This window comes from Sander lucioperca, chromosome 13 (assembly GCF_008315115.2).
Source record: "Sander lucioperca isolate FBNREF2018 chromosome 13, SLUC_FBN_1.2, whole genome shotgun sequence".
Taxonomy (NCBI): domain Eukaryota; kingdom Metazoa; phylum Chordata; class Actinopteri; order Perciformes; family Percidae; genus Sander; species Sander lucioperca.
Window position 1 is genome coordinate 12,985,426 of NC_050185.1, and position 17,222 is coordinate 13,002,647.

General features: G+C 39.1%; 3 protein-coding genes across 4 annotated transcripts; all 3 read right to left on the bottom strand.

The window, feature by feature from the left end:
• Positions 1 to 313: 313 nt before the first annotated feature.
• LOC116064762 (diamine acetyltransferase 1-like) lies at positions 314 to 1,750 on the bottom strand. The gene is made up of 6 exons (XM_031319996.2): positions 1,491 to 1,750; positions 1,300 to 1,351; positions 1,099 to 1,179; positions 901 to 1,002; positions 699 to 739; positions 314 to 589 (listed from the first exon to the last, which is right to left on the bottom strand). The coding sequence occupies exons 1-6, from the start codon at positions 1,554 to 1,556 to the stop codon at positions 422 to 424; spliced, it is 510 nt and encodes a 169-aa protein (XP_031175856.1). The 5' UTR covers positions 1,557 to 1,750; the 3' UTR covers positions 314 to 421.
• Positions 1,751 to 3,203: 1,453 nt separating this feature from the next.
• On the bottom strand, positions 3,204 to 7,149 carry prdx4 (peroxiredoxin 4). The gene is made up of 7 exons (XM_031319993.2): positions 6,813 to 7,149; positions 5,795 to 5,912; positions 5,582 to 5,698; positions 5,156 to 5,278; positions 3,865 to 3,995; positions 3,716 to 3,750; positions 3,204 to 3,330 (listed from the first exon to the last, which is right to left on the bottom strand). Exons 1-7 carry the CDS (start codon positions 7,018 to 7,020, stop codon positions 3,280 to 3,282), a joined length of 783 nt encoding a protein of 260 aa, XP_031175853.1. The 5' UTR covers positions 7,021 to 7,149; the 3' UTR covers positions 3,204 to 3,279.
• Positions 7,150 to 8,085: 936 nt separating this feature from the next.
• Positions 8,086 to 16,651, bottom strand: pdha1a (pyruvate dehydrogenase E1 subunit alpha 1a). 2 transcript variants are annotated; one of them, XM_031320027.2, is made up of 13 exons: positions 16,569 to 16,651; positions 16,464 to 16,535; positions 15,354 to 15,422; positions 15,084 to 15,257; positions 14,706 to 14,832; positions 14,463 to 14,554; positions 13,811 to 13,903; positions 12,115 to 12,270; positions 11,610 to 11,681; positions 11,456 to 11,523; positions 10,718 to 10,826; positions 9,642 to 9,855; positions 8,086 to 9,604 (listed from the first exon to the last, which is right to left on the bottom strand). In XM_031320027.2, the coding sequence occupies exons 2-12, from the start codon at positions 16,509 to 16,511 to the stop codon at positions 9,691 to 9,693; spliced, it is 1,173 nt and encodes a 390-aa protein (XP_031175887.1). In that variant the 5' UTR covers positions 16,512 to 16,535; positions 16,569 to 16,651; the 3' UTR covers positions 8,086 to 9,604; positions 9,642 to 9,690. The 2 variants fall into 2 exon arrangements, with proteins under 2 accessions (XP_031175887.1, XP_031175886.1); XM_031320026.2 differs by having other exon boundaries at positions 8,086 to 9,855.
• Between the last annotated feature and the right edge of the window lie 571 nt (positions 16,652 to 17,222).

The window sequence follows — 17,222 nt, forward strand, 5'->3', positions numbered from 1 at the left end:
GAAAAATATGAATATGCAAAACTAAAACACTCTCTCTGCAAATTAGGCTACTCCAATGTTCCCAACCTGCAGGGTCCAACAAAGAGTCGCAACATGAAACGGAAGTGTCTCGAGATGACTGATACATTGGGAAAAAAGAAATGCTAATACACAAAATCATGTTTATTATTTGTGACCTTTCTCAAATCTTTAGAGAATTTCACCATTACAGGCCTCAGTATAGTTAGCATAGTTATTCCCAAACCTCAGTGTTTTTTTTCACTAATCAGCAGGTCTTTCTAAATTTCAGATTAACTCAAATGAGCAGAACCAATTTATTATCAAAGACAACAGTTTTAAGTGTATTTATTAAGACTGTGCCAAATCAAACAAAACATGAGTATTGCTATCACCAACAGCACAAGTCAATAATCAGTAAACTCTATTTGGCAGTCATTTTCAGCAGATCCTCCTTTTCAATCTCAAAAAGACGCCAGCCCTCCTCAGATGAGAGATCAGATGCTCCTCTTCGCTTGTAGAACTCAATAGACTTTGTGTTGTTTTCTGCTACGATGAAGTGCATGCTGCTACAGCGAGTCTTCACTGCCGTCTATATGGGGAAGAAAACACAAGGACATACTGTATAAAATATTGAATAGTTGAAATTAAGTTGCATATATGTCACCAAAGAATCTTTAACTGTACATTGGGTACCGTACCTCACTCAGAACCTTCAGAATTTGTGAACCAATGCCCAAACCTGGTGAAAGATGAAATAGTACAATTAACAGTTAGTTAATGTGTGTGTGTGTGTGTGTGTGTGTGTGTGTGTGTGTGTGTGTGAAAAGGCCCCTTAGGACTTTTTCTGTAACTTATTAACCTTTACCACCATCATATAACAGCACTTGTCCACAATCTTACCACGAAACCCCTGCATGACATAGAAGTCTTCCAAGTAGAGCAACTTTCCAATCCAAGGGTCATATGTGAAGTAGTACATGGCAAAGCCAATCACAGTGTACCCTTGAAGAAAACACCACAAGTTAGTGGTTACATTTTAAGGGTTGAACTATTTCTTTTAAGGAATAGAAATCTTAAATTGTAAAGACATGTTTTTACCTTCTGAGCTCTGCTCTTTTGGGACTTCAGCAACTAAACAGTGGTAGAATGGATGATCTCCAAAGCCGTCATTAAGTAGATCTACAAGTGGGACATTGACTTTATAAGAATGTATGAAGATTGACAAAAAAAATTGAAAATCCTGGTAAATATTTGTACAAAATGTACGCTTATAGTTTAACATCAAGTGGGTTAAAGCACCTTTCTCGGTCAGCATGACCTTCTCCTCCATCTCCTCAAATTTAGCAAGTTCCTAAAAGCCAAAAAGAAAGAAACAATTAAGAAAAAGAATGCTTTTAACAAGAACTACAATTAATAAACAGATATAATGCATTTGCGATCAAATGGCCCAAATGCCCTATTAGTTGTTAAAATATTAGACTTTGGCTTACCTTTATGAGTCGCAAGATATCTGACACATCGTTGGGTTCAGCTTTCCGTAATATAAAACTGGCCATTTTCTTTTTTTCCCCTTTTTCCCTTTCCTTACTAATCCTCTGAATGTGAATAAAAGCAAAATTTGTTTCGTCATTCGCTCCTCAGGAGTTCATCCCCTGGCAAAGAATTTAGAAACACAGAATACATTGGCTGTGTCACATGAGTGGTACAGCAGCTTCAGTGACTCCCCTTTTATTTATCTCTGGAGGAGGTAAACCTGTTCAATAATCCATATATGGTCAAACAATCCTTTGCATCCTGTTTCTTTTTTTCCTGTTGACTCCTTATCTTTTGTGTTGATCACTGTACTTCTTTTGAATGTTGTTTAAAAGGTAAATATTAACCAGACCTGGAAAAAACAAGACCAGTGCACATGTCTCTAGAGCTGAGTAATGAATGTATGTATATGTAAAAATCAAGTGTAAAATCTGTACATTTACCAATAGAGTTGTTCTTCTGTAAGTCACTCTTTCTCCCATTCAGACACAGTCAAACAATGATGTGCTTTGCTGAGATCAGAAAAACAATTTTTTTATTGATCTATCCATGGTCCCATTTATATAATATGTTGTTAATGGGTTGTACTGCCAATAAAAAGGAAAATGAGTTGGGACATTTGAGGTTATTAACAGTCATGAATGAGCAGGTGACAGATTAATTCTTTTATGTGGTCGCTTAGAAACAATGTTTTGATGTAGCGACATCTTTTGTGTAATAATTAACCCGGAAAGCATCTTTAAGTCACGTTTTAAGACTTTGTATTGATATTCCAGACGGCCTCACACAGTGCCTTTTGAAAAGACAAAAATGTGCTAGCTTCCCACAAGATGATATTCTCTGGTGACAGTCATAGATATACTGGCCCTTCAGTGTTTGGTGTATCAGGCTTGATGCAATTGTGTTTGGTTGACTTGCTTAAGAGAAATGTTTCTGCTACTACGAACAAACCACATACCATATCACAAACATGACATTTCAGTTACAAGGCCAAATCACGTAGTCATATTCTTCTAAAATGTTAGGTCATTTCTTATTTGCACTATTCTAAAATTTAGTGCACCTGTACTGAACGTCCAGTTCTTTGCAAAATACCACACAATGCGTTTTTTTCCCCCCCAAGTTATCTCAGCCATTAGTCAGCTATACCCACATGCAAAAACTCGCATTGGCAGGTTCTTTGATACGTTTCACACCACTTTTATTCTCCTGTTTCTTTATGATTTAGGACAAAGCAGTAATGTGCTGCTGTTGACCAACTCAGTTTCTCTTGAGGTGATGTGAAGTATGCCGTTTACCCAGAATTTGCAGTTTCGCTCGAAGATCATTACCAATGTGAACTTATTTAATTCTTTGAGTAATGCTTAAGGGAAGTTGTCTTAACTGACTGAGCCTGGGGATACTTTCCAAGGCAAGATGTGTGAAGGCTACTGTGTTTACCGCACATTTACATTCTAGCAAATACAAAACATACACCTAACTGGTAAAGCAAGTATGCTAATGTGTCTGATAACTCTTTGTAATCCGTTGCGAGTAAACATCTGGCAGCCACTGGGTAAATTCACATCAATAGACAGCTGTTCATTCCCAGTTTCCCAGTGTGAACAGAGCTAAAACTGCCATTGTGTGTGGTCACTCAGTCAGATGAATCTAAAAGAGCAGCCAGACAGCATTTTATGAAAACACATTTTATTTGGATTTTCAGTAAGTGAGGGATTTCACAGACTGGGACAACAGGAACACAGATCAGTTGAGTTTATCAAAATACTTCAGCTTGCCTGAAGGGTCGGGAATGATCTGCGGGAGAGAATTAATCAAATTAGTGCACAATAAGTATTTATGATAATAAGAAATACACTAGATGATAGAAATATACCAGAAAATGCTGTAAATCAGGCTGTGACTTATGCAGATCTTTGACAACAAAGTAGTCTGCTTGGGTGTATCCTCTATTCTGTCCTGTATCCTGTATTTATTATGTCTCCTGTATTGCTTAGTTTCCAACTTCACAATACAAAAATTAACTCCTTAACTTATTTGTGCAATGGTTTTCTTATTGCAAAACAGACACAATATGCGTTATTGCACTAGCTGGACGCAGACAGACTGATTAGAAAATACATATCTATCATAGAACAAGTGACCAAGGATCCAAATCAGTCGTTGCCCCAGTGATACTCACTGTGTCACTGCCTGGCTTCCATCCTGCTGGACACACTGTACAAAAAAAAAATACATAATTCCAGACAGTACAAGAAAGACAGCTCAAAGAATCAACTGAAAACCACTTATTAGTTTTCAGGTACTGCAGTTTAAATGAACTCTTCGTACCTTCTCCGTGTTTGTCAGTGTACTGGAAGGCCTGCACAAGCCGCAGAGTCTCATCCACAGATCTTCCCACCGGAAGATCGTTCATGGTGATCTGCCTCAGGATGCCTTTGTCATCAATGATGAAGAGTCCCCTGAGAGAGACACGGACAGACAGGTGAGATTCAAGCATGACTTACTGTTAAACTTCTACATAGTTGTTAAAATAACCAGCTAGTTATGACTTTTAAACGGTATAAAGCACATTATTCCACATTGTAGAAGCATCAAATGCGATTTGTATGTATTTTACGGCTCCTTGTCTTTTGTTTACTCCTAAAGCACCTCATAGTTGCATAACAGTGTTGATTGCCTATAAAACTTTGGTAACATTTGATAATGGCCATTAATCTACACTCACCTAAAGGATTATTAGGTACACCATACTAATACCATGTGTAACCCCCTTTCGCTTTCAGAACTGCCTTAATTCTTTGTGGCATTGATTCAACAAGGTGCTGGAAGCATTCATTAGAAATGTTGGCCCATATTGATAGGATAGCATCCCCACACTATTACACCACCACCACCACCACCAGCCTGCCCAGTGATAACAAGGCATGACGGATCCATGTTCGCATTCTGTTTACGCCAAATTCTGACTCTACCATCTGAATGTCTTAACAGAAATCGAGACTCATCAGACCAGGCAACATTTTTACAGTCTTCAACTGTCCAATTTTGGTGAGCTCGTGCAAATTGTAGCCTCATTTTCCTATTTTTAGTGGAGATGAGTGGTACCCGGTTGGGTCTTCTGCTGGTGTAGCCCATCCACCTCAAGGTTGTTCGTGTTGTGGCTTCACAAATGCTTTGCTGCATCCCTCGGTTGTAACGAGTGGTTATGTGAGTCAAAGTTGATCTTCTATCAGCTTGAATCAGTCGGCCCATTCTCCTCTGACCTCTAGCATCAACAAGGCATTTTCGCCCACAGGACTGCCGCATACTGGATGTTTTTCCTTTTTCAGACCATTCTTTGTAAACCCTAGAAATGGTTCTGCGTGAAAATCCCAGTAACTGAGCAGATTGTTAAATACTCAAACCAGCCCATCTGGCACCAACAACCATGCCACGCTCAAAGTTGTTTAGATCACATTCTGACATTCAGTTTGGAGTTCAGGAGAACTTGACCAGGACCACACCCCTAAATGCATTGAAGCAGCTGCCATGTGATTGGTTGATTAGATAATTGCATTAACGAGAATTTTAACAGGTGTTCCTAATAATCCTTTAGGTGAGTGTAAATGTGAAACTGTACCTTAGTGTGTGTCCCTGGTCCTCCAAGTAGACTCCGTAGTCTTTTGAAATCTGATGAGTGAGGTCAGACAACAGAGGGATTTTCAATTTTCCAAGTCCACCCTGCTTCCTGGGCGTATTGATCCTGTAAATAACAAGAAGTGTGAGGTAAACACAATTCTCTGAGTGTACTGTTAGAAAAATTATTCACACTCTTCAAAAAATATATTGCAAAAGGAAAATTTAAGTAGAGCTCTAGAGCACAAAATAACAAACAGTCAATGTGGGTAAAACGTAATACAAAAAGCACCCACTCCCCATATAACACTTCAGTCAGTCAACTAAAGTGTCTGTTATTGGATGTCTGTTTGGATTGGATGGTTTTATCTTAACTAGGCCATTAAAGTCTGAGAGCATACTGTGGGTGTAATGGGGACAGCGATCTTACCAGGCCAGGTGGGTAAACTGGGAATCGACAGAACAAGCGACCAATTCTGTATTGATGGCTTGAAACTCATGCACACGATCGCTGAATGCAATGATCTCAGTGGGGCAGACAAATGTGCTGCAAAGGAAAAAACACATTTACATAAGAAAAGACTCTGTTGTGCAGCAACACAAATGTAGCGATAATGTAATGCGTGTCTCAAATGTTACTCACAAGTCCAGTGGATAGAAGAAAAAGACAAGATATTTGCCTTTGTAGTCGGACAGCTTCACCTCCTTAAATTCACCGTTAATGACGGCTGTTCCTTCCCAGTGTGGCGCGGGCTTCGATACTTATGTAGGAAGAAAAATACATGAATTGATGTCCCATATTGCTCAGCATTGCATATCCCATATTCCGTATCCACTTGAATTACTATTATATTTACTACTTTGCTCTTATTTTTCTCTTTGTTTATATATTTTTCTCTATTCTATATACCAGTCTATGGAGATGGCAACAAGCAATTTGGTTGTGATAAATATTTAAATCTCTATGACCCCTGTTCATGCACACCTGACATAATATGCCATCAGTATTCTTCTCACAAGTGGAACACAGTCCATGTGTGCTGGTGCACAAACACTGTGGCATGGGGTAGTGTCATTCTCAAAAGTGATGACGACACATGGCATACCGAGACAAACAGCTGGGGCCATAAGTATAATTACATTTGCTTACAAGACTACATATTATAGAGAGTCATACATGCCCACGTGAGTTTTATGGATATGCCTCTGATAGTTTCTAAGTGTTTCTGTTATTTTGTCTAACCCCTGCTGTTATTATAAGGAGTCATGTGTCGAACGGGTGGAGGGAGGAACGCAATCCAATGAATTTCATGCAATGACGTGTCCTACAAACGCCCACACCACACACACACACACACACACACACACACACACACACACACACACACACACACACACACTTGATTAAAAGTTCGGCCTCATGTGTTAGTGACAAACATCTTAACTGTCAACTGAGACTTAAACTATAAGACACAACTTATTGTGAGCACAAGCTGCAGGCGGGCACTGTCAGTTTGTTTCTTTTGTCCTGACAGCAGGATCACAATGCTGAAGCTGCAGCAGCTGCTGCGTTTGTCAGGAAGAAAAAACTATCACTGCGCACGTTCATTATACAAAATACTAACTTGCCACCTCTGGATGAACTCAGGAGAGAAACTCACTCTTGGCTTTGCTGAGGTGCAGGGAATGGTCAGACACAGGTACGCGGAAAGCCTCTCCAGGATAGACGTTTCCTCCCGCGTAGTTGTGACACTGGGAGGTTTTTACATTAGCGCCTTCCTCTGCAGATGTTGTGAAGAGGAAGAGGAGAGCGGTGCAGAGCGCACGGAAAAGCTCCTTCTTTATATTAGTGTGCAAGAGAAACTCCATTGTATCGTCCCCTTGAGAGCACCCAACTACTGCCTGGCAATGGCAATGTGTTTCAGCCTTTAGGTAGGATTTCAGGAGCCAGCCTTCGTCCTCTTCTTCTTCTTCCTCTTCTTCTTCATTTAGATTTTGCTCCAGCTGGCGTCCTTATTGTTGCATTACTGCCATCTTCTGGAGATAATTAGCTCCTGACGCCCACTCCCCTCACCACATTATTTCCTCTTTAACCCAGTTTCCTCAATAAAATAGAAATACCACTGCCTTGCCATAATTCAACATACCCTTTCTTTCTTAGCTACATGTATGTCTCCATGCTACATATTTCCTGCACACTGTTAGTACCTGACCTACGTTGAAATTCTTGACATTCAGCCTGGGTTGCTAAGTACTGTAGGGGTTTAACATTTGGAAGCATCTTTGAAAACATAAAATTGTTGCCACCCCAAAGAAGTTATCTATTCTTCACTCTGCACCCTCCACAGCACATGATCCATCATAGTATGCCTCCACACTGACCAAGACACCTATAAAGTTTTATAAAAAGCAAAGTATATATGCATTAACAGTCACACCTTATTGAATTTACAGACCATTCATGATTTTCCTGAATAAAGCTTATTTTTTAATAATGAAAATGAGACATAAAAGTTTACAATTTACAAATTTCCTTTTCGTCAGGTTATGACGTTATCAGGTTATCACATTTATTTGCAGTGTTGACAGATCAAACTTTTCACCCCACAATCAAACAACTTGATTTGCTTCGCTATTGTCTCTACAAGAAATGCCTTGACTGGTGACTTTACTATTTATCCAATTGCCTTGACATGAGACTAACTACTCTCCCTAAAAGCAAATATTTAGATGATCAAAAAAGAGCCAGTGCTGCATCTACTGGTATAGTCCTACAAAATAAAAGGTATTCATTTGGAAGACATGCCCTATTGCATTTATAAACCAATAATTACTTTGCTATAAAAAGTAACATGAGTATGGTTCACTGAAGTACAAGCTCAAAGTTTGGGAGAATTAACCCAACATACATACAGACAAAGAGGAGTACACAAATACAGTATCTTACAGTCTTTTTATTACAGTGGCGCACACATAAAAACAATGTTTCCATGGAGCGCTTCCCTGCGTCATCTGTCACCCTCAATGTAACAGTTTATTACAACAAATACTCGCACTGTGGGGGTTGTATTAAGACAGGTATTGACATTTAAAATTTTAGTCTGTCTTCTTATTTGACTAAATACTTTTCATGTGACAGAGAAAAGCCCCTTCCCTTCTGGTACCCATTAAAGGGTTACAAGCACTTGTTACAATGTTTAGGAATACCAATGACTGAAAAATAACATAGCAGCTCGCTGCTAGCAGTCTTGATATGCAAGTTGTTTTTATTTTGCTACCTAGTGTAGTCATTTTCTTTTTTTAACAATAATGTGTTCAAGTACTTGACAAGAAAAAAAACAGACTGAAATTTTAAATGTCCATATATCCCTGTATATCTGAGCCAATAATGTACCACCGCTAAAGTGTTTAAATAGCACAAAACACCTTCTGAGCAAAACATACAAGTAGCACACAAAGCTACTGAACCAACAATACTTTACTCTTACGGGAATATAAAGGTTAGCTGATGAATGCACTCTGACTATAAGTCATCATGTTTACATTCACCGTTGTTTCCGTAATAGATGTTTCAGCTTGTGGTCATTTTGAGTGTAAATATTTACACACAATGTACATCAAAATTTGAATAAAACCTTTCCAAATACATGAAAATGAGCAGTTGATGTTTTTGTCAAGGCACCTGAGCACCAGAGTATCGGCAAAATAAACACATGAAAGTTAACCCACTGTGAACACGTCTTCAACCATCTGACCTTTAGACGCGTTAGCATCAGCTGCTCAGCTCGGAGTGACACAAACATGAGACGACACATCCATCCTCTAAACAACATGAGATCTGCCAGGCACGTTTGGTTTGGCAAGATAAATTAAAATATTTCAAACCTTTCCATTGGTATTCTTCACCCTCTCTTACAGTATATTAAAAGAAAAACATTGTCTATATATTGAGGAGGTTGATAGTAACAACAGACTTGACCCTGCTGTCTTTTATCGTTCTTTGTAACAGGTTAAATAAAAAGACAAAAATTGGTAACTCAAACTGAATGATATATCATTCTCTTAATGACATGAACAGCGATGGATGGACATTTGCTTTCTTACACCTCAAAAGTGACCCGAGATAATCATCAATCAAGCAAATTTAGAATCTAGTAAATATTTTATTCACATGGGGCCAGATTTACCAAACCTTCTAAGTGCCTAATGTTAAGGGAACCCTATATTCCTTAAATACAGTTGCTTAAGTAATTTCTTGAGGTTCGCTCTAAAATAAAAACAATTAAGGTATTACCTTGTCAATCTTTGTTAGTTTTATATTCAGAACATCTTTGGGAATATTGTCCCTGCTGTTAAAACTGTACAGCACTGAAATTAATTTACTTGCTGATGGTTCAAGCTCTGGGTCCGAGGCACTAGTTTATGGTACATTGTATGATGTGTGCGCATGTGTGAGTGGAAGGGGTGGGGGTGGGGTGGGGGGTGGGGGGAATATATTATTGGGTGGATGACGTGATGAAAAGAGGGGATGAAAATACTTTAGCTAACAGACTTCAGCTTGGTCCACGGGTTCGTACCGCGCACCTCCAGGGCTGGATTGTTGTAAAAGATGTGATTGCACAATTCTTCCAGTGGGGGTTCAGGATCTGTGGTGGCAAACTGAGCAGCATCTTCAATTTCCTTCCTCACCGCCACATCAATCTCCTACAGACACAGCACAGGTAAGACAGGTTATAGAAGTTTAGAAATAATTAGAACATTATTTAGAAAAAAATACATATATAAAATCATATATATAATTTGAATACATTGGAATATACAGTATGTTCAGGAATATTTTCAATAGGTCTTGATCACTGAGGCACCTGTAACAGACAACATACAGTATATAGCAGACAAATGTGTCTTACTAAAAACAAATCTTGTATTTTTGCCAATTTATTAATGAACTGAACTAAACCAAAAACACTTCCAAATGGTGCACTGCACTTCAAGTCCTCCGCGTTTGCCTGAGGCCAGCTTGTCATCTACAGTATTTATGCTGTGGTTACTTCAGCTGGGATCACAAAGGACCAGTGAGACTAGCCCTCTCGTGTTCAAACAATGCACTGCAGCTTTGTGTGTTAATGCTTAATCAATACCCTAAACTCCATGTTAATGTTATATGGTATAATATTGTATTGCTTGTGTTTTCTAGATGCATGTTATGTAGATGTCTTGCACCTATGGGTTGTTAATGTGGTTAGATGCATTCATGACCACCTCAGAATGTTCGGTTTATTGGTTTGGCAATTTGTGGTTTCAATCTCGTTACCCCAAACACACATTAATTCCAGCCATCTTCACAATAAAATATACTTCTTTCCCTTCGTGTTTGTCTTCTTTTACAAATCGACAACCTTGTTGAAAACACATGGTGCGACTCTTGGATTAATTACACTTTCAAAATCTAAACTAAAAACAATATTTAAAAAAGTGCTATGGATGATACATATATGTGAATTTATCAGTGGACAACTCTCCATAGCAGCATTTTTTCACTTTACAAACTGAGAATATTTGCTACCTTGAGCTCCTCTATGCTGGCCATGTTGTTGCTGAGCATGCGGTCCTTCAGCATGGAGATAGGGTCACTCTTACCGCGGACCTCCTGGATCTCCTCACGTGTGCGGTAGCTGAGAGGGGAGAGATTGGTGCAGGAATATTGTAGGGATGCACTAATACAGTCTTCTTTTTTAGAGCTGACACCAAATCCAAGTGCTACAACTTAAGTATTTATAAATCTTGATTACCAGCAATACATTCCTTTTACTAACCACTATCAATATGAAGATAATTGATTAATTAATTAATTAACCATAATAATCCCCTTAATACTGGTGGAGGGATCTGGTATTTTTGTTTCAACAGAACAAAATTCAGGTAACTTGGCTATGATTTGTGGTGTGTTTACATTTCTCATCCTGTATTATTGAAGCCAGGCATTCGTTTGCTACAGACAATAGCAATATTAGAGTCTGTATTCAGCCCATCCCTAGGCTGTGGTCTGGGCATTGCAAGGCCACTACAGCAGGAAGGAGGGTACATAAAGACTACTGTGGGACAGTGGCAGAAGCAAGGGGCAGTGGCACAGTGGGGAAAACATTTTTACATCAGATTATTATTAATACATGAATAAAATGATTATTATTCAATTATGAAACATGCTTTAAAGATAATATATGTATAGCAATCAGTTACAGCAAACATTTAAATTGTAATAAAGTAAAGTTTACAAAGATCAGGAGCTGTGATATATTTTTACCTGACACCAGGATCGCTCATACTGTGTCCATGATAGCGGTAGGTCTGAAGCTCCATGAGCATGGGACCCTGATTAAAAGGTAGAACAAAAATAACTTAGCTGAGAAACTGACAACCACATATCCTGCCATTCATATTCAGTGTTTTTAACTCACCTTCCCAGATCGGCAGTGATCAGCTGCAAACTTGGTTGCTTCCCGAACACACAGAACATCCATTCCATCCACCTGGACGCAAAAAAACAATACCCCAAATTTAATTTATCATGTGCCCCTTTCAAGAAATACATTATAGGAATTTCTACTGAACTGAACATATGGACAGCAAAAGGACAACAACACTCACTAACAACACCTTTTTATCAAGTTTCACATTACAACAAAAAATGCTGTTGACTAAATACATGAGTGATAAACTCACAACTTTAGGGCTACTGTGTATATGGGGTACTGTATCGTATATGAAGGTTTGGAGTGATATCAGGTATGCATCATATTACATTACATTTATTTGGCAGACACTTGTTCTCACCGCAGATATTTTGCTCAAATTTACAAACTAAAGCTGTGCAAACATATAGAAATAACATAGGAATTCTATTGTATAGTCTGTTTAATCAGTGGTGGAAAAAACGTTCAAAGACATGAGTAAGGACAGTACCCTGAGACCAGGAATGAAGTCTCCTCTCTTGTAGTAGTCTGTGCTGGCTGCAGCTCGCTCCACTGACGTGCCCATGCCATACCTGTTGTTCTCACAGATGAAGATGGCGGGCAGCTTCCAAAGTGCTGCCATATTGTAGGTTTCAAAAATCTGACCCTGTGAAGTTCACAAAGAATTTCTTTTAACGTGGCGCAAAGATATGACTGTTCTTCTTTTTGTTAGCTTACATTAGAAGTATAGAGCAGAGTAAATATTGCAAGTCTGTTTATGTAAACAGCTTGGGAAGTGTCTTATTTCATTTCAGTTAACTCTTTTGGGGAGGTAAACCATTTTCCCTGCAGCAACTTTATGTCCCTGTGTTGAATTTGAAGGTGTGCAGTAAGCAGCCTAGGTTAGCTCAGTTACAAGATGTCTATAGGATCAGTAGCAGCTCTGATCCAAAAGTAGAGAAACAGACTATTAGGGGCCATTCAGACCAGAAAAAGCAGGGTTGTGCGGTGTTGGGAGTGTCACTTAAATGGCCCTCACAAGTAGACTTTATATTTCACAGTTATTGTTTTTCGTTTATAGATCTCTACATTTCTGACCACACTTGAAGGCAGCTTCATTTTATGGCGAAAGAGAAAAAGAAAAGAGACTGTGAATGTGTTTTGTTGTTTGGCAAACAGTCAGCTGTTCCACAAACTCCTGGCCATTTAAGTGCTTGTGTTTTGTTTTTACCCTCATAGGGTTATAAAACTTTCTTGTGGCATCAATAGAGGCAGTGATGTTTCCTGTTTACTGTACGGGACTCTAACACCGCCTCAAAACGGACTGACAAGTCTGATTGCCGGTTACATGATTGGCCACCGCAGAGTGACGTTGGGTTGTGTTTCTCCAAAAGTTGAATCTCGGTTTTGTTCCGGCTCCGCCCTGCAGCCCCCACTGCCGCATGGATAGATATTTATGAAGTATAGTAGTAGTAGTAGTAGTAGTTAATAAAGTACAGTAGTATAAAACCTTCATTATTGGAGAAAGACTGTCACCTACTTTGAACGAAGCTGCTATTGATCCTATCCAGTAATTAAACAAAGCTAGACTAAGGCTGCGTTCAGGCAAATACACATTATTTATTATTAATTTTTAATGGGGGTAGTGCATTTAGGCTGCAGTGGGGGTAGCCGCAGGCTGGACACTCAAAAAACGCAGCAAGCCTGCGGCGAAAAGTTGAGACCGAAAAGTTGGAGAAACGCAACCCCACGTCACGCTGCAGTGGCCAATCATGTAATCGTGGCTCAGACTTGTCAGTGTATCTCTGCCTCTATCGCTGCCACGAGAACAATTACGAGGGTAAAAATAAACATTATGAGGGTAAAAAACAAAACACAAGCACTGAACGGCCCGGGAGTTTGTAGAATAGCCAAATTCCTGCAACAACAAAACTCGCTGCGTCTCGCTCGGCTCTTTTCTTTCACTCTCTCCCCCTGTGAAATAAGCTGCCTTCAAGTGCGGTCGGAAACGTTGAAATCTGTAAACAATCTGACGGAAAACAGTCATTGTGCTTTGTTGGGGGGGGGGGTTAAGAACACAACAGGACTTAACACAAATGGCCCGTTTCATTGACACTCCGCCCCGCCGCACCACCCTGCGGAAAATCACCGGATCACTTTTCTTGTTGTGAATACCCACTAAAACCGCAGGGATTTCTGGGCTATACCTGATTGGCAGCACCATCACCATAGAGACTGACACACAGCTCGTTGTTGCCAAGATACTTGCAGGCCAGAGCAACACCAGCACCCAGGGGAACCTGGGGAGAATTCAGAGATGTCTGGGGTTACATTATATCAATCTTGATGTATAAAGCACTTGTTTAAACAACATAAGAAGCTTTTCATGAAGTAGAGTCTTATGTTGTTATGATTTGTTTGGCACTGACACAACGTCATTAGTCTGGGTGGTGCCTCGAGTTCAGTGACAACTTATGGCTCGAGAAATCAGATAATATCAATCATTTCTTGTTCTGCTTGGTTTCTTGCCATAATATTTCCAGCAAAACTGGGGCACCAGCCACGCCGTTATGGAATATGCAGGCAAACATAAGCATGTTTGTGACCAATGTCACCTTCATTTAGATCCACTATATTTCCACAATATCAGACCCACCATACCTTTTAAGACATATAACTACATCAAACTGACAGCATACTGGTAGGACATGTAGATTTATGTTTACACCCACAGCATGTGAATTGGTATGTTCCAATTTCATCATCACTCCAGCTCAGAGAGCATGTGAGACAAAGAAACAATGATAAATTCACTAATTTCCTTTTCAAAACAGCATGCTAATTAGACCACTAATATACCTGAGCTCCGACAATTCCATTTCCTCCATAGAAGTGTTTAGTGTACATGTGCATAGAGCCTCCTTTGCCCTTTGCAATACCTCCTCTTCTGCCTGTAAATTAAAAACAAAAACATGCAGGAGTAAGAAAGCTGAGGTGAAAGATAAACAGAAGAAGTATTTGCATCTCAAAATCAACCGTGATTGGAGCTCAAAATGATCTTGTGACGGAAAATGTCACAATGTGTCAGCATTGCAGACTCACCGGTGAGCTCAGCCATGATCTCCTTCACAGTCCCTCCTCTGGTGTAAGTGTAGCCGTGGGCGCGGTACGCAGTGATCAGGTGGTCTGTCAAATTAATTCCCGCTTCGATTCCAACTGCACAGGCCTCCTACAAGGAAAAAACAAACCGCTTGAAATTGTTTTTCAAATGTATTATAATTGATATATTTAAATAGGTTTTGCCGTCAGTAGAGTTTTAAAGTGATGAATGATATCCGGTTGTATTACAAGGCAGACTTTACTTTATGTCATTTAATATTTTTTTCCACAGCAGCAAACATAAATCATTACTATAACAATGAAGTGAAACTCTTTCTATATTTTTTACTATAGTTTAGGAAAACATATAGTGCACTCAACCTGGCCGTCATACAAGTGGCAGAATCCTCTGATGATCTTCTGCTTATACAGCTGATCTGCTTTCAGCTCCATACGCCTTATGGTCTGCATGGTGCGGTAGTACTGCAGACCCTCCTCACGAGTCATAACCACCTGAGTGGCCGGGGCCTCGTCCAGCTTATGGATGTCACATTTCTAGAGAGAAGAAAATCCCCACAATAACGCACAAGCTGCCATATATATACATTGATCAGTTTCGTACAAAATTCAACTTGGGTGTTTGAAGGTTACCTTTATTTCAAAGGTAGCCTCGGTTGTGAAGTCAGCATATGTGCGTGCTGACACGACTGCTGCAGCTACCTGCGTGGGATACAAGATTTAAAAAGAAAGAAATAAAGACAAATCTGCTAAGGTTTGAAAATGTTCAATACAACACCTGAGTTTCAGTATCAATAGCAAAGCAATATTTTTTTTCTTTCTTTAAAAAAATACAAGCATGTTTTTAAACAAAACCATTTTTTCCCCCCATTTAACAAAATAGGCCAGAAGTTATAATATATAATAGGGCTGGGCGATATGGAGAAAATCAAATATCCCGATATTTTTGACCAAATACCTCGATATCAATACCACAACGATATTGTAGTGTTGACTATTGGTGCTTTCACAAAATATTTATACAATGAGATTTTTGATAATCATCAGTAAAGTGGATATAATGACTTAGTGGGTAAAGGTAAATAATATATATATATATATAAAATATTAATTTTAATTATATTAATTGTTGTCTAAAACACAACCTGCTGTCCTAGTGTGAAAGTATTTTGTTTTCGCTGCATAGTGAACTCCGCTCTCCGGCTTGAAAGTGCTGTCTTATGTTGACACCACTTGTGTCATTTCATTTGGATTATTTACCATTGGATATTAAAGTGCATACATGTTTTGGCATGCCTGGTCAAGTAGCACTATATCCATGGTATTGGAAGGGGGATTTAATTCTTGCATGTTTTGTTTTGTTGTGCATGATCAAAAAACTAAACTGACATAACTAACCTTAATTGTTTTAGGTAGGAAACATATAACGTTATATCAAAGTTGACCACAAGTATTACAAATTTTAGGGTATCTCATTGTTTAGAATGAAATTAATCAGAATAGATAAAGTACAGCTCCTGAATCCATATTGAGAACAAAAGAGTTAAACTACATAAAATATAACGTTACACATTGCATATTGTGCAGATGTTAGCTGAGCTAGCCAAACAAGCTATCATTCGGCCCTACAAGGTCAGAACAGCGATGACAGTCTTGTTTTGGGTAAACGTTGGATGTCTTAGAGGGAGACTGTAATGCTATGTTTGGCTAAGAGCGTCTATAGTTTAAATTGAATATACTTACATTCCTCTGAGCACAAGCCCTCAGCACATTAGAGATATTGGTCAGCATCCTTAGCTAGCTCACGGTTCCGTCAAAGAATTTCCGTAGACGGGCTTTGGTTCCGTCCTTCGCCCAGGCTCTGTCCTTCCGGCTCCGTTCGCTCTTCTTCTTCTTCTCTGTCTTCAATAACGGCAGAAAGTACTCTGCTGCCACCACTTCTCCTCTGGTCTGTATGTGATAACACATGTTTGAAATAATATTTTTTTTGGATTAAATAAATAAACAATGATAATACTACGTATTAGTATTAGTGTTACAATAATCAATCTTTTTGTATTTACATGTTTTTCTGGCCTAATTAAAACCGAGTATGTAGGGAAGTATTGAAGTGATCATCCTCCCTTTGCCACAAACTGAGCTCACACAGTGATGATGCATGGTGACAAAACACAGAAATGACCATAAAGCATTGCTATTACACTAAATAAGGAAACATGTCACGTTTTATATGTTTTATGGGCAATGCATGAACAAATAATATTTTGGTTTTCCATGGTGACTTTACTTATGTTGTTCTCTTAATACATCCATGGGATGCACTGCAAAGTCTGAACATGCTATGTGATAGGTCATCAATGGTTAACTCTTTGTGCATTTTGATAAAATCAAGTAGGAAACAGTTAGGCTAATTGTTGCGTTAATATAGGCTAATGGGTGCAAACTCGGCCTATAGGCGACCACGCTCTGATTCTGCGTATTGTCCTTCTGCCTGTCTTTGCA